The sequence below is a fragment of the Vigna unguiculata genome, chromosome 4, assembly GCF_037176805.1.
Source record: "Vigna unguiculata cultivar grain cowpea cultivar isolate G323 ecotype 2 chromosome 4, ASM3717680v1, whole genome shotgun sequence".
Classification (NCBI taxonomy): Eukaryota; Viridiplantae; Streptophyta; class Magnoliopsida; order Fabales; family Fabaceae; genus Vigna; species Vigna unguiculata.
Genome location: NC_140795.1, coordinates 35,257,064 through 35,275,131, shown reverse-complemented (window position 1 = coordinate 35,275,131; position 18,068 = coordinate 35,257,064). Strand labels below are relative to the sequence as shown.

The window sequence follows — 18,068 nt, the reverse complement described above, 5'->3', positions numbered from 1 at the left end:
AAGTACACCCATATTTTCCTCGAAAACTCATCTACAAATGTGAGGAAGTATTTATTTCCTCCTAGTGATGGTGTGTCTAGGTGACCACACACATCAGAATGCACCATGTCCAATACTTGTTTGGCTCTTTTTGGTGCAGAGTCTGTAAATGCCTTCCTAGGCTGTTTGCCAATCATACACCCTTCACAAATTTTGGCTTGTACCTCGATCTGTGGTAGCCCTTCCACCATTTTCTTGCTACTGAGTTGGTTCAGACTTTTAAAATTCAGGTGACCATATCTGTAATGCCACAACCAACTCTCATCCTCCACATTAGCAGTTGCTAGGCACTGTATTTTAGTACTGTCTAGATTCACCTTAAATGTCCTGTTCTTGGATAGTGGTGCCCTAATCACGAGCCTCTACTGTGAGTCATAAATCTCAATCAATTTTTGCTGCATGTTCATGGTGTAGCCCTTCTCTAAAAGTTGTCCAAGGGTGAGTAAATTATTCTTCATGCTTGGAACGTATAGAACATCATTCATGTAGGCCACCTTGTCATCCTTCCTTGTGATCATCACCTTTCCAATTCCTTCTACCATAATGGAGCTATTATCTACAAATTTAACATTGTTTCTCATACATGGATTAAGATCAATAAACCAATTCCTGTTTCCAGTCATGTGATTGGAGCACTCTGTATCCAAGTACCAAGACATGCTATCCTCTTCATTGCCTATTGTTGCCATCAGTAGTACTTGGTCTGAATCAGACCCATTTCCTTCTTTCTGTGTCATATTTGCTTCTTCTCCTTTTTGTCCCTTTTTTGATGTGTCTTCATGCCAACACTCATAAGAATAGTGTCCATATTTTTCACAATTATAGCACTGAACTCTTCTTTTATCATATGGTCTCTTGCCACCTTTTCCTCTTCCTCTGTTTTGATATTCTCCTCTACCTTCAGACCCATTGTTCTTAGATTTTTCCTGGGCCTCTGTTTCACTGTTTCTGCCACCACTTCTACCTCTAGATCTGCCTCTAGACCTTCCTCTACCTCTGCCTCTCCAACCACTTATGCCTCTGCCTCTGACTCCACAACTCACCTTGGCCTATAGAGCCTGTTCAGTCACCTTCTCACCATTCTTCCTTTCATTCACTCTCTGTTCATGTGCTTCAAAAGAGTTCTGCAGTTCTTCTATTGTCATAACATCAAGATCCCTTGACTCTTCTATTGCCACCACAACGTGGTCAAACCGTGGAGTTAAAGTCCTCAAAACTTTCTCTACAATTCTGTTGTCTTCTATGTTCTCATCACACACTCTCATGGCATTGGTGATCACTTGCAATCTGCAAAAATACTCTGCCACAATCTCCTTTTCTGTCATAGAGAGAAGTTCATATTGCCTTCTCAAGGATTGTAGTTTCACCTTCTTCATTTTCCCAGAATTTCCATACCCATTTTGCAAGATCTCTCAAACCTCTTTTGTTGTAACAACTTTTGAGATTTTTTGAAAGATAGGGGCAACAACAGATTGATGCAACAATACACGAGCCTTGCAGTCCAACTTTTTCATCTCCTTGTATGTTTTCTTGACTTCTTCATCAGCATTCTTGGGTGGTTCTTTGAAACCCACTTTCACAATCTCATCAATTTCTTGAAATCCAAGAATAGCGTCCATTTTTACACACCAATCATCATAGCCCTTTCCATCAAATATGGGTAAGCTTCCCGGGATCAAACCTCCACTAGCCATGAGTAGAGCACACAACAATATTCCAAAGATTCCCTTTCTTGAACCTTGCTCTGATACCATTTTGTTGGGCCTCAATTGGAGCCCACGTACAAGCCCACTTTCAATTGTCACAGACTCTCTCTCTCACACAAAAGATAAAAATATATTTCTCTGTAGATTATCTCTCAAAGCTTCTGCACTCATTGAACCTCCATTGCCACACAGCTGCTTCTTCTTTAATCGCGTCAACTACGTTTTCTTATCTTCCTCTTTTACTGTAAGCCACGTTTATGCTCACAGGTTACTCATCCACACCTTTTCTCTTTGCAAGACACACACCTGCTCTATGCCGCAGAGAATGAAAGAAGGAAAAACCCTTTTTGCGAGATTAGAGAGAAAGTATTTTATTAAACTTTCATGGATGTAGTTTCTTCAACAACATTTACAAAAATAAAACTATAGTATTTATACATGTTTTCATGCTACTCCTATTTCTATTCCTAAGACAACAATGCATAACTAATTGCATTTATTGTTTATAACTTATTCAGTTTTTGATTAACCAAGTCAACAATTAAAACCAGATATATATAAAAAATATATAAATAAATAGATTAATTACAAATCCTCTCAAAACAACAATTTCAAACTATAAGTTGTCGCTAAAAACTTCAAATTTAAAAGTAAACTTTAATATTATTATAGTGTTCTATATTTATAACTATTTTAAATTTATATATGTGACTACTAAATCTAAATTATATAATATTATATAATATTCTTTTTATAGTCATTTTAAAAACCATATTTATATTTATTATAAAAATTATATTCCATAATATAACTATGATATTCAATATTATACTAAAAAATAGTTATTTAGATTCATTAACTTGCACCAATTTAATTATGGTTTTACATTTTACTAGTCACAAATTTATTTAAATTAATTAATTATTTAAGTATTTTTCATATATCAAACCCTCCATTTAAGTAGTTTATCTATTCTCATAAATAATTACAACATTTAAATATAATTATATAAATAAATTATTTATTTAAATATAATAATTATTACATTAATACGCTTAATAAAGATTTAAGAACTAAGTACAGAAACATCGAAACACTGTTCTCAAACTAGTTTTACAGCAAACAATACGGAATCAAGATCAAAATCTTATCACATCAACAAACTTTTTTAACATAGTTTATGGCCGGCACCTTGAAACAATATTTCGTTGGTAACGTGATTAAAGTTTGTTCTAACCCTAACTTTCTACGCGGCTCTGACGCATCTCTGCGATAAATCGCGTGTGTTCTGCACATAACAAAGCACCCGTTACACCAAATAAAGCACTTATTTACCCGTTTTGTAAGATTTCGTTAACAATTTGACTTACATAACAAAAATATTATTTTCACATTGAATTAAAAAATTTAAAGATAAACAGTCAACTTTAAACGATAAATTCTAAAATTTTATTGACCATACAAATGTATATTCAAGAGAAATAAAAATAACCACAGTGGAATTTGTCTTTCACGTTGAAAATTTGATTTATCTGAAACCGAATTTTAGAAATATATAAAATTTTGAAATTGAAATAAAATATGTTTAACTGGGTAATTTTTTTTAAATAGATTTATTTTAGAAAAAAAATTCTCAGAGGAATAGTAAATGGAATTTAATTCGAAAATAAATAAAAAAATATGATGTGTGGAAACAGGAAAAAGTCTATTGCGTGGAAACTACACAATTCGGTCAAAGCTTCCGCAGATCTTTATATATTCTCCAATTATATTTTATTAATTAAAAAAAGAATTTAGAATTTTAATTTAAATATATAAGAAATCTTAAATGAAAAAAAAGCTTAAATTAAGTTAAATATAATTAATTAGTAAAATTAAGAAGAAGTGTGGAATTTCCACTCTTGAAAAAACAATGGCTGTTGAAAATACACACGAGGTATAATCGGGGTAGGAGAGAGAAAGCGATATTTAAGAAAGAAGAAGAAGAAGAGAGAGAGAGAAAAAGTGAAGAATGATAGCCATAAATAAATATACACATAATTTCAATTATTAGCTCAAAGCCTTTCCTTCTTTGTACCAAACGCTCAAAATATCACCACCCACTCCACCACCGTCACCGTCGCACCCTCACCGCCTTCTCACCCTATCAACGCCCTCACACATAACAGAACAAAACAAAATTCCCTCACAAACACGAGACCCTAAAACCTTTCTTTTCTCTTCCTTCTTTTTTCTTCTTCGTTCTTTCTTTCTTTCTATCTTTCTTTCTTTCTTTTTTTTCCCGTTTTGCCCTTTCGGTTCTATTCTATCTAGTCTCTCGTTTTTCTATGGCTTCTTCGCTTCTTCTTCTTCTCCTTCTCCTTTGCGTTTCTGTGATTCAATTCGCGTCTGCGTTTTCTTTTTCTTCTTCTTCTTTGTGCCTTCCTCAGCCACCTTCGTTTCTCTATAATCTCCAATCGCAGTGTCCAATCTCGATCCCGTCGAATCCGCCTCTCCAGGTACCTCGGTTTTCAGATTTTGTTTTAATTTTCCGCGTGTTGAGGTTGTTTGCTGTGTGTGTGTTTGTGAATTGTTGGATTTTGTTTCGAGGATTGGATTGTTTGATCTTTAACCTAGCTGCCAAATACTTTGTGTCAATTTTTCGTGGTGTGTTGTCATCGAGAATCTTTAAGTTTCTTTGTGAAAGAGGCCGTGGAATCTTATAAGATAGATATGGAATCTGATAAGTGAGATGCGGAGTAATTGTTTGCATAGTTTTCTTCTGTCTGAAGAAATTCATCGAGATTGTGATATTGACGCACCAGAGATCGTTACATAGTCAGGAATAATGGCGATGTGTCGATTGATTCATGTAATTGACCTCACCTGATTGGATAAGGTGTTTTTGTTGCTGTGGTTGTTTGGATGGTTTGATGAACCTGGGTTCTGAATTAAACACATGGGAATGAAGATTCGGTTTTCGCATCTTATAAATGTCCATCGATAGGGATAATTTCATACCTGTGAATGATTTTGAAGTTCTTGATTTGTAGGCTTTATGAAGATAGTTTCTCATAATTTCCTTGTTTTGGCTAATTGTTTGATTTTTTTAAAAATATTTATGAGAAACAACTGAATTTATTGTGTTGCCTTGGACCTTGAAGATATTTTTGTTAGGTGAAAGATTGTTGTGCTTAATTACTTATAAACAATTGGCTATTATACTGTTTGTGATTTTGTTGGATCATTTGGCATCGACCCGAGATGTGGGATCAGCTAGTTAAAAGCAACCAAATTGAGGACTATTTTGTGTTTAGGATGGGGGATTTAAAGCCTTCCTTGGGATCATTTGGGATCTTTTACCAAGCATGTAGACAAGTTTAAAATATGTATTTTATGTAGCTGGTAAGAACTAGTTGACTTGATTGTTTTTATTTTGGTGTCGTGGTCGCATTGGTATAACAATAAAATATGTCCATTTGATATCCTTTAATAACCTCTAGGGAGTGATCCTTAAGTATCCATATCTAGTAATAAAAATACACATGGAATATTGCTTTATTTTATGAGCAGATTGCATAAACTTCTCGTTTTTAACTCAGCATTAAATTTCTTACAGATGGTAGCTTGGCAATACATTGTTAACTTTGATGATGCTCTCTAGCATATTCTGAACCACTTGATGGGACTACTTTCGTTGTATTTCTCTTCATTGGGGGGAGGGGATTTCCTGTGAATCTCTTGAATGATTATATTTTGCTCAGGAAAATTGATTACGTTTTTAGGATTTCAATCAAATCATTCACACTGAAGCTTTAATCCAAATCCATATTAATTTCCTCATTTTGCACATACTTGTTAATCCTTTAATCAGATAACCTGTCAACACATTCAAAAATTGTTTAAAGTGAAGCAAACAGATGATGTTGTAAAACTTGTCCTTATTTCACCATGAAGAATTGCCCATATCTATTAAGTCCGTTATTCCTCCAGCTCTCCCCTGAAATAATTTTGTTCAATTTATTTTGCATTTTATGAACCTTTATATGATGCACTGTCATTTGCTTGGAATTCTGTTAAGCATTTTTAACTAAATTTTGATCTAGTGCAAAAGCTATTTTTTTACTCATATTTTCTTCATTGCTTAAAGCTAGTCAAGTACCAGAAGCTCAAAGTGTCTAAAATACAAAATCAGAATTATGAGTATTAATATTACATTCGATAATAGTATTTTCTTTTTCTTATTAGTGAAATTACTTCAGTCGGGCCTTGATCACCTTGGACTTTGAATTTCTAGTTTATTATACTCTTCTTTCCTTTTAACTGCATTCTAGCTAATTGATTGATCATCACTTTTTTATATATTTCTTCTAACATTTAAATCCATTTTGCATCAAAGAGAACATTTAGATCAATGTTAATGAACTACCATCATTGATTGTGCAACTAAGTGCCATTACTTTTTGTAAACTTTGTTGTATTAAATGACTATTTATCTGTAATGACTAGTTAAAGGAAGCACAAATTCCTTGGATATTTGAGAGCTATGAAGCTCGAACACCAGAAACAACACTGACACTATGACACCTATAATCTCCAACATGTAGGACACATAGACATGTGTGTATAGTAGCATCATTATGAATTATTTAAATTGATAATCAACATTTATATATTCAAAATCATTTCACAAAAGTTAGTTGAATATAACATTTTGAACAATAGGCTGCTCTTATTCCAACTTGAAAAAAACATTAGAAAAGGAACTTGTGATATCTTAACTTGGACTGCTCTTCAGATTCGTATTCAAACCAGTATTTGCTTAAAAAATAATATAAACCATTATGTAATCTTGAAAAAATGTATAATTAAAAAAGTTATATAGTTAATCTCCTTGGATTTAAGGAGTGCGCTAGATAATGAAGGGGGCTGCTAGTTGTAGTCCATTGATCAATTAATATGGAATTAATCACTTCACAAAAGGTTGAACCTTCACTTTCATCCTTTCTACCAGTCATATATGGCCTTTCCAGCTTTTCAATCATTGAATCCCACATTTCTTAGACTAGGTGAAGATAAGAAGCTTTCTTATGGATTCTTCTAAGAACATTATAGATTGGTAAAGTATGTAATCTTTCTTATCCCACCAATTATAGGTTTTACTCTTATATATGAGTGATTATATTTTTATATGGATTAAAAGCTATCCATGTTTAGGGTTTTGACAAGTTTTATGATGGTTATTGAGGACCTAACATAAATCATCTTCCTTTGTTTGGACTGACTATAAGATCACATGTGAATTTTCTAGCCTATAAATATAAAAGGGTAGTTGTAAGCTGTCAAATGTAAACAGAGACTGAGCTCTAATTTACACACCATGACCCAAAAAAAGAGATGTGACATTTGGGTAATCTGTCGTTGGTTGGAAATATCAGGGCTGGCCAAACAAACTACTGCAAACACTGGGTTTGACATATTTTGAAGAAAAAAGGTTAAGTTTTTGTCTGAACAACTGTGACAGAAGGGTTTTGAATTAATTAAACCATTAGAAAATGGAGGGAATTCACAATATATGTTTTTTCTATGGTAATTTCTCATTATCATGGTGCTATAGACGCTGCCACAACTGATATTGAAACGGCTCTACTAAATATATGATATTAAAGATTACAATGAGTAGCTATTTGTACTATAATTCTCTCCGCAACAGACCCAATGGCCTGCCATTATAGAAATAATATCATTAACGTAACTATTGAATTAACACAGACGTGTATAAACTTCTTGTTAGGTGACCCAACTGGTTTGTTGGGCCAGGTCACATACTGGTCAACCCAATGCCAGGGAGTCTCCATTTTACGTACTCATCATAAAACAACAGTTGTTGGTTTAACATTGCATTTTGAGTTTGCAATTGCTCATCTTGCAAATTTATTTGGCTGGATATAAATGACTTTATTACATTGATAATGGTAATAAGTTTCCTATTTTAAAGTCCGTTGCTTGAATTTTCATACCGTCAAGAAATTACTCTCATTATGGACTGAAGTGTGCACGTTATGGCAGTAAGGGGACAGATTGGCTTTGGGGATATATATGCTTTTGGCGTTGGGGATAACAGTTTCTTTTCTTTCCATTCACCATGCTAGGCATTTCTATCATTTTCAAAGTTTTTAAGCCCAACGTAATTCCTTCTGACTGAATAAGTGCATGTGCCCAAGCAATAATATTTAGACAAAATATACTGATTTTGTCATTACTATGCCGTATAGCTTTGCTTATGTAGATTTGAATAAATAATTATTTAATTTTAGGATTTAATTATGTTTATCCTGACGTTATTAAATTGCATATTCTGATGACGTTTATTATATTTTTCATTTTGATTTGTAGGTGGATGGAAATTTTTTAGACGGAGTTCTGTCTGCCAGAAAGAGTGTAGAGTATATTTCTATACTCTTCTATGCCTCCTGGTGCCCATTTTCTCAAAAAATGCTTCCGCAATTTGAAACTCTCAGTTCGATGTTTCCTCAAATAGAACATTTGATTATCGAGCAATCATCAGCTTTGCCAAGGTTTTGAAGCTATCCCTGCTCTTATTTTTAAATTTCTGAATAAGGATGAAACTAATTTCTTTTGCTGTATGCTGTTTGCTGGGTCTGGTGATGGCCTACAATTTGATCTAGTTAATTATTCCTGGTTCTGCAGTAACTAATTTCCTATTGAGGAATGCTAGTGCTACACTCAATGACACTCTCTTTACCAAATTCTAAATATTAATAGATGAAGTCCATGTGCATTTCATTGAATATGAATATGACCCGCAAAGTATAGAGTAAAAACCTATATCATTAGTACTACATGGATTTCACCCAATGATAGTATGTCAGACATTGTGTTGTTAGCATTGATCAATTTTCTATTATTTAAGCTAATGCCATAATTAATAGATATATTCTTTCCTTTTCTATCTGCAATGTATTTAATTCATATTTTTAGATTAAATTATTTCACACACAACAGACTACCTTTATAATTGTCTGTTGATGTCTGCATTTGTTTTGCTTTGCAGCTTGTTTTCACGATATGGAATCCATAACTTGCCTGCAATATTACTAGTGAACCAGACATCAGTATTGAGATATCATGGACCAAACAATCTCCTTCCCGTTTCAGAATTTTACGAAAGAAACACGGGTAAGCATATCCCCGTTCTTGTTTGTAAATAATAAGCTATGATGTATTGAAGGAAGAGAATCAATTTTCCTCCCCAATTAATAGCTAACACAAAGCTTTAGAAACTTCAACGACTGAGTTTTATTTTACCTAATTTACCTCCATTGACTGATCTCTCTGCATGTTCAGGGATAGCGGCAATTATTAATGTTGTTGATCAACCTAGCAGCATGACGATGACGAGTGATGAGAATTCGGCTATGAACCTGTTTGGTCTGTCTCTGAACGAAACATGGAGCAGGGATCCCTACTTGGTATTCTCTGTATTGTTTCTTTGTTTGAGGCTACTTCTCTTTGTGTTCCCCAAGATCGTCTCACGTCTCCGAGCATTCTGGGTTTCCTGCATTCCTCATCTGAACCTGCAAATATTTGGTGAGACGAGCCAAGTGATGGGACGTGTGCTTCAGGTGATAGATGTCAGGAGGATTTGGAACAGGTTAAGACTGTGCAAGATTAGGATTTTTCAAGAAAGGGCAAGGAGTGCCCGAGCTTGGGCTTCATCTTTGGCTTCTGTTTCTCTTGGTGAGTCATCATCAGCTAGGTCATCCACACAAGGTTTGAATTAACAGCCTTTCTTACTATGTCATTTTTTGAGGGTAGTTTATCTTTATCAGTTATATTGTATCCTCAGGCTTGCAGTGAAGCTTGGCAGCTCATAGTCTTCTTCTCTCGCTAATTTTGTTGTAGTACTAATAGCCAAATGTTGATTTATGTTTTAAGCTGGGTTTTGAGAGGAAGCGAACAGGCATGTAAATTTGAGAAGTGTTTCCTTTCGTGTAAATTAGTTGTTTCTGAATGAAATCATACACGTTACTGTAGAATAAGCATCTTAACTACCCTTCCCCAACATACTTATTAGCCCCACTTAAGCAATCTGAAGTACAACCTACTTCATTATTTTCCAATGGAAGATAGAGAAAGCTGCCGCAGGTATTTATCTATCAACTCATTTTTTCACTAATCTCGTGTATGGCCAAGTGGCAATAAGGATCATCCCATCTTTATAATAATATATTTTATAATACTCTCCTTTAAACAATTCATATTGTTTGAAATAGGTAAGAATCTACCAAATATTGTAGGTTCTACATTTTATTTAACCACTTTTACTGGTGATTATTGTTATACCGGCATCCTTATGCTTCCGAAACACGGTTCATGTGTTTAGTTGGGTAGGGAACTAAAGTGAACATTCGAGAAATTGCTTTTAGAATTTTGGTTGTCTAAGCCGGGCAATCTTTTGCAATCGAAACCAGTTCATCGATGTTTAAATTTCGGGCTTTGGCTGGTGGAATTACAAGGAAGAGTCGTGCAATAGAAATCAGTTCCATGAATGAAGGAGTTTGTCTCTAAATTACAAAAGATGCCATTTTAGAATGCGAGAATAAAATTACAACTAGTCTTTATTTTTTGTAATTTTAAAGGATGAAAGGATGGTGGAACAGTAGCTTTAAAACCACTTAAAGAAATAGTTTGAAATTATCTGCCATTTAAATTGTATTTCTGTTTTTCTAAAGTCTAATCTGACCAGTTTTCGTGATTGATTTGAAGGATAGATCTGATTTATTTACCTTTTCTGTGTAAAATGGTAACCACCTCTTGTAAAATTTGGGGACAACACAAAAAAGGAAAAACATGGCAGAAAATTTGGACTTTATAATTGAAAAAAATGGCCACGAATAATTCCTCGGAATTTATTCCTTGAGTTTCTAACCTGTGTCCACGAAAAAAGGGGACAACACAGTAAGTTTACAAAGTTAAAAGGCTTAGCTAACTTTAATTATACAAAATTATTTGATTTAATGTAACATGCTGATAGATCATACATTGATCTCTCCTAGACTTTTAGGAAATGTAATCTTTTATTATAAAACATCAGCAGTGATTATGTGGAAACAAAAGCCTTTAAAATTAAATTGCTTAAATAATACAAATATTTTGACACTTTGGATGTTACAGAAAACGAAAAATTAACTTCCAGTAAGATGTACAATTATAGATTTTCTGTAGCAGTTCCTCAGGGGGGGACTTTTAACACAATTACCAATGATTGAACGAGAATGCATAGTAGCAGAAGCAATATTAAATTGCTTAAATAATACAAATATTTTGACACTTTGGATGTTACAAAAAATTAACTTCCAGTAAGATGTACAATTATAGATCTTCTGCAGCAGTTCCTCAGGGGATTTTTAACACAAGCTACCCCATTACCAATGATTGAACGAGAATGCATAGTGACAGAAGCAATATAGAATTGCATAACAGTATGGAAACAAAAGCAAAAGGAGAAAGAGATAGAGAGTCATAATGAAGAAAGACAGAATAGAATTATATTCCTTGATGATTTACAAAAGGGCAAGGATAAGAGCCTTATATACAAGAAATGAAAGAGGCAACTAACGGAAAAACGGTTAAAATTAAAGAGGGGAGAAACTTAAGAGGAAACATTGAGTGCAGCAGAACAAAACTTTATCACCCCCTCAAGTTGGGAATAGATGTTTTTCATTCCCCAACTTGGAATGGAGGTAAGTGAATGTTGGGGGAGGCAAAGGTTTCATGAATATGTAGCTGCTTGCTCTGTAGATGAGATAGGGAGAAGCTTTAGAAGCTCATGTTGAATTTTTTCTCGTACAATGTGGCAATCGATGTCAATATGCTTTGTGCGCTCGTGGAAGACATGGTTGGATCCGATTTGAATAGCGGACTGGTTATCACAGTAGAGAAGAGCTGGTTGTGTGAAGTTGATGCCGAAGTCACGAAGGAGGTAGGTCAACTATTGGAGTTGCATGTGGTTGAAGTTAGTGCTCGATACTCAGCTTCAGAGGAGCTCTGCGAGACGGTCTGCTGCTCTTTGGATCTCCAAGAGATGATGGAATTACAAGATAGATGGAGAAGCCAGTAATGGAGCGACAGGTATCAGGATAGGTGGCCTAGTCAAAGTCACTAAATCCCTTCAATTGATGTGTGTTAGCTGTTTGAAAAAAGATACCGTGGCCAGGGGCGCCTTTCAGGTAACGAAGGATGCGAGTGACAACTTGTTGGTGAAGGTCAGTTAGGTAGAGATGAACTGGCTAAGGTGGTTAATAGAAAAGGCTATATTAGGGGGTGTGTTTGTCAGATAAATGAGACGACCAATGAGACGTCTGTATGAGGCAGATTGGTCTTCATTGAGGGGTTGTCCTTGCAAAAGGAGTTTAGGTGATTGAGACATAGGTGTTAAAACAGATCTGTCTGACAACTTAACCCAGAAGGGGATCTGAATTGATTAATGAGTCTTTCACTTAGTTAAATTGAATCTTGAAAGTATCTTTAAGTCTTATAACCCAATTAACCAATTTTGCAGTTCTGTGTTAATGGACTGTGTAAAGCAATCAAGAAAGATTGTAAGAGAAGAGAGAAACCAAGACACAACAGTTTATACTGGTTCGATTCAAGATGAATCTACGTTTAGTCTTCTCCTGAGTAAACCCACTCAGGAGGATTCCACTAACTCAATGGAGATCCAAGAATTACAAGAGCATCTATATAATTCAAGACCCTAAAGACTAAGGAGCTTGATCTACAAATCAAGAACTCCCCCTAAGAGCAATGCATCCACACAGTTGCACCTAGGCCTTCACTTCACACAGTGAATCAACTGTAACCAAAAATACAATAAAAAAGAATCAAGAAACGAATACACCTATTGTTGTGCATATTTGTCAATTTGCTCCTAGATTCAAGCTAGACCCATCAAGGTTGAATCAACCATCAATCTCCTTGAATCTTCACTTGAATGATCTCTCAAGAATGCTTAAGAACTCTTTAAATCTCAGAGGACAATTTCTCATAATGTTTCTTAGGGATCTTGTAATTTTTTCACACTTAAAACTGATTTCAGAAACGACTTTTATATAAAGTTCTCTACTGTCATTAATGGATTAGGAATTTACCTAATAGATTATCGTGAATGTGTTTTAACGGCCTTAGTGCAGTACCCTCAATTAATCTATTAGTTAAATAGCCAATCGATTTATGAATGCACAAGCAAGAGTTTGATGGTTAATACAACTTAATGCAAGCTTGTTTTACATATGATATTTTCACTCTAACACCCTAATACACAACCCAACAAAAACAGGACTAATTCTAAACTGGTAGGCATCATCAAAACCATCTTCATATAGGTTGAAGTAGCTCCCTCTTTCAACAATCTCCCCCTTTTTGATGATGGCCAAAATTTGTCTTGTAATCACAACAACATTGGGTGTCCTGCAATACATAAAAAACAGCTTTCTCCCCCTTTGGACATTAGCAAAAAACAAGGGTGTGGTCAAGATAGCAGAAGACAATAAATGGGTATAAGTAGTGAGATCAATTGAGAATTAACATTATAGGGTGGATAGCAGATGGCAGATAAGCACAAAGTAATACATCAGAATAGCATTGAAATAGCACAAAGGTAATGGAGATATATATATGCAGCAAGTAACAATGTCAAGCATTAAGCATTCATCAAGTAAACATATTAAGCGAGTTAAACAGAGTGCATATGCAGTACACGCCAAACGAAAGGAATCCCAATCTAAAGGAACTATGTGAGGATAACCAAAATTAACACGCACACCTCCTCACGAAAGACTAAAGGAAAACTAAGGCTAAAAGGCACAAAATGGAAGCCTAAAGGGTGGTTAGACAAAAATGGGTGTGTGTGAGGATCAGACTGAGTTATTCATCATCAGTGGCATCTTCAAACTGCTCGCTCTCGCTTCCTTCTACAGAGTCTACAACAGCTTCTGGGTTGGGAGTATCACGACCAATATTGAGCAGGGCAAGTTGTTCTTGAACAGAGGAGAGTTGATGCTCAATAGAATCCAGCTTGGACATCCAGGTGTGATGATGATCGAGAAGCGTAGTGACCATGCGCAACATTTCTTGCTCATATGGAGTTTGGGAGGCAGTAGAGGAGAGTTCGACAGTATCAACAGGTTCTGCATCAGGTTCATCCTTGAAGCACCAGATATTTCCCCAAAACGCCATTCCCATGTGATGAAGAGCATTTGCACCAATCAGACTAGTATGATTCTGAGTATAGGAAGCTTCTCCAGAGAAAATCAACCTTATAATGTTCAATGACTTTGCACAGGAACACAACATATGGTAGGGGGTAGTTGGGTAGCTTGATAGCTTTTTGCATCGTATCAAAGACGACTTCAGACCAATCGATGAGAATGTTGGATTTGAAGGCGTGGATGAGGAAGACATCCTCAGTTGTGAGTTGAGCATGATTACCATTGCGTGGAACCAGAATCCAAGCGATGATGAACGCGAGCACCCTTTCGTCCTTCTTCATCCCACCAGCTCGAAAGATGTTGTAATCGCGTTTGGCAATGGGATCCCTCAAACAAGATTGGTAGATGTCCAGGCGATTTGCCCCAGGAAACCCTCGATGTGCCAGAATGCCAGCTATCCGGAAACCAGCAATAGAGGTCCAAATTTCTGGGGTTAAAACTATATTTACCTCTTTGACTCGCGAAGTAAGAAGATCCTCTTCACACTGTAAGTTGGCATAGAAAACCCTAATCAGATCTGGGTAGACATTACCTTTGAGTTGGACAAAGGTCTCCAAATTTTGGAAGGAAAGAAACTCGGGAAAGGCAAAACCATGAGTGCGGAAGAAGGGAAGTTTGACGTGCTTATGGTTGATGATTTTGCGGTTGCGAAAGGAACTGCTAAAGTTATCCTGGGCTTTGGGGTCACTGATCCAACCATCAATGTCGGGATCTTGTTGCTTGGTTGCCATCCGCTTAATGCGTTTGTGACAGGAGGAAGAAGATGCCATGACAGATGGGTGATTGGTGCTAACGAGTAAAGGAGCAGAGATGGAAAAGGAAAGGTGGAAGCCTAGGGTTTTAGAGAGGTTGGTCAAGATAGGGGGCCTGGGTTCAGGAAGTAAGAGAAGCATTAGGTGTAGAGAGGTACTAACCTAATGGATTAGCGGGGTCCTCTTTAGAAATTAGAAAGCAAGTAAATGGTGAGAAGCCTTACTGAATGGGGCACAATATTGGATTAAGGCCAGAGTTAGGCTAGCAACTATGCAGACTGCACACAAGATGCAGGCCAGCAGATGCAGAAACAAAATGAACCAGGTATGTACAAGTTTATGCTAGTTATATATGCAATATGCATGTGACTGGAAATGAAACATAACAACATACATAGTAAGTAATTGACAGGCAAAACACATAAAACAAAGCAATAAAGAGAAAATTAAAACAGAATAGAAGTTGCTAAGTATGTTTAATGAGAGCAAGTGATGTCTAAAATACTCAAGTCATTTCTAAGAGTGTAAAACCTTTCTTTGTTGAGGGGTTTGGTAAAGATATCTGCTAGTTGATTTTGTGTGTCAATGTACTCAACCTTGCAGTCTCCCTTTGACACATGATCTGCAATAAAATGGTGTCGGATCTCAATGTGCTTGGTCTTAGAGTGCAAAACCGGATTTTTAGTATAGCACTTGTATTGTCACATTTAAGAGGAATGTGATCAAGGTAGATGCCATAATCCTTAATTTGATTTTTAATCCAGATGGACTGGGCACAGCAGCTGCCAGCAGTTATATATTCTGCCTCAGTAGTGGAAAGAGCAAACAGGCTTGCTTCTTGGAGTGCCATGAGATCAGGGAGCAACCTAAGAGATGGTAGGTTCCACTAACTCTTCCTATCAGTTTTACAACCCCCAAAGTCTGAATCACTATATCCTACCAGAGATATAGTGGAACCATGAGGATACCACAGACCTAGGTTTCTAGTGCCTTTTATATATTTGAGGATGCCTTTAACAACACTTAAGTGAGACTCTTTGGGGCAGGACTGAAATCTGGCACATACACACGCTGTGCATAATGTCTGGACGACTTGCAATGAGATAGAGTAGTGATCTGATCATTCCTCGATATTTAGTTTGGTCCACTGTAGAGCCTGCCTCATCAGTATCTAGATAATAATTTGTAGCCATAGGAGTTGAAGATTCCTTGCAGGTTTTCATGTTGAACTTTTTTAACAGTTTAGTACAATATTTAGATTGATGAATGAAGATACCATGCTTTCCTTGTTTGATTTGGAGACCAAGAAAGAAATGTAATTCTCCCATCATGGACATTTCAAACTCATCTTTCATGCTCTTGGAGAATTCTTAACATAGGAGACTGTTAGTGGAGCCAAAGAAGATGTCATCCACATAGATTTGAACAAACAGTAGATCATTTTTAGCTTTCTTGATGAAGAGAGTAGAGTCTACTTTACCCTTGCGAAAATCACTTTGTATAAAGAATTCACTTAATCTTTCATACCACGATCGAGGTGCTTGCTTAAGTCCGTAGAGTTCCTTTTTTAGTTTATACACATGGTCTGGAAACTCATAGTCTGTGAGTCCAGGTGGCTGTGCTACATAGACTTCTTCCTTGATGAAGCCATTTAGAAAGGCACTTTTCATATCCATTTGGAAAAGCTTGAATTGTAGTAAGGAAGAAATAGCAAGGAGAATTCGGATGGCCTCAAGTCGTGCTACAGGGGTATAGGTCTCATCATAGTCAATCCCTTCTTCTTGACAGTACCCTTTGGCTACCAATCTAGCTTTATTTTTGATAATCATACCAGAATCATCCAACTTGTTACGAAAGACCCACTTGGTGCCTATAATTTGTTGAGTTTTAGTTCTTGGAACTAGATCCCAAACATCATTTCTCTTGAATTGATCCAACTCGTCCTGCATTGCTAGGAACCAATGGTCATCCTTGAGAGCATCACTCACTGATTTTAGCTCAAGTTGAGAAACAAATGCCACGTTCAGGCAAAATTGGCTCAGCTGGCTTCGAGTGGAAACACCTTTAGAGATATCTCTTATAATGTTGTCAAGAGACATATTTTTAGGCACAGTCCAATCAGTAGGCAGCTCTATTGCAGAAGATGAGGTTGCAGCTGCACCAGATGATGGATCTGCTGCTGTTTTAGATTCAGGTTGTTGCAACTGCACCAGATGATGGATCTGCTGCTGTTTCAGATTCAGGTTGTGTCAGATCTGCACCTGTACTAATTAAATTTGCATTATTTCTTGGACCAGAGGAGTTAGCTTGACTTTCAATAAACTCATCAAATGCAACATGAATGGATTCCTCTATGGTTAATGTTCGTTTATTATAGACTCGATAAGCTTTACTAGTCAAGGAATAACCTAGGAAGATGCCTTCATCAGCTTTAGAATCAAACTTGCCAAGATTTGATTTACCATTATTTAGTATGAAATACTTGCAACCAAAGGATTTAAAATAAGATACATTTGGTTTTCTACCTTTGAAGATTTCATATGGTGTGAGTTTCAAAACAGGTTTGATTAATACCCTGTTCAGCACATAGCAAGTTGTGCTTACAACATGTGCCCAAAAATATTTTGGCAAAAAGTTGTCATTGAGCATTGTTCTTGCCAACTCTTCTAAAGATTGAATTTTCTTTCTAGAACACCATTTTGCTGTGGTGTTCTAGGGGCTGAGAAATTATGAGATGCCGTGATCTTCACAAAACTTTTCAAAGGATTCATTTTGAAACTCACCCCATGATCACTTCTAATAGACTTGATTTTCAAATCTTTCTCATTTTGAACAATTTTGGCAAATTTTCTAAATACTTGGAAGGTGTCACTCTTAGATGAGATAAAAAAGGTCCAGGTAAAACGATAATAATCATCAACAAGTACAAGTGCATAGTAATTTCCACCTAAGCTTCTGGTCCTGGATGGCCCAAACAGATCCATATGTATTAGTTCTAATGGATTAGAAGTGGAAATATGCTATTTTGACTTGAAGGATGTCTTTACTTGTTTACCTTTTTGGCATGCATCACACAATTTATCTGGTTTAAATTTTATGTCAGGCAAACCAGTGACTAAATTCTTTGACACGAGCTTATTTAGGTGCCCCATGTGTATGTGTGCAAATCTTTTATGCCAAATCCAAGGTTCAACATTTTTAGCAAATAGGCAAGCAATAAAATCAAATGAAGTATTTTCAAAATCTACTATGTATATGTTCTGAATCCTTTTTCCAACAAACACCAGTTCATTTGTGGA

The 18,068-nt window shown here is 35.9% G+C and overlaps 2 protein-coding genes across 3 annotated transcripts; one reads left to right on the top strand and one right to left on the bottom strand.

The window, feature by feature from the left end:
* Positions 1 to 1,088: 1,088 nt before the first annotated feature.
* Positions 1,089 to 1,415, bottom strand: LOC114180673 (uncharacterized). The gene has a single exon (XM_028066974.1). It carries the CDS (start codon positions 1,413 to 1,415, stop codon positions 1,089 to 1,091), a length of 327 nt encoding a protein of 108 aa, XP_027922775.1.
* A 2,318-nt stretch (positions 1,416 to 3,733) lies between these two features.
* Positions 3,734 to 9,787, top strand: LOC114181956 (5'-adenylylsulfate reductase-like 5). 2 transcript variants are annotated; one of them, XM_028068650.2, is made up of 5 exons: positions 3,734 to 4,243; positions 8,121 to 8,302; positions 8,800 to 8,924; positions 9,093 to 9,518; positions 9,595 to 9,787. In XM_028068650.2, exons 1-5 carry the CDS (start codon positions 4,073 to 4,075, stop codon positions 9,603 to 9,605), a joined length of 915 nt encoding a protein of 304 aa, XP_027924451.1. In that variant the 5' UTR covers positions 3,734 to 4,072; the 3' UTR covers positions 9,606 to 9,787. The 2 variants fall into 2 exon arrangements, with proteins under 2 accessions (XP_027924451.1, XP_085528808.1); XM_085672682.1 differs by having other exon boundaries at positions 3,736 to 4,243; positions 9,093 to 9,787.
* Positions 9,788 to 18,068: the final 8,281 nt, after the last annotated feature.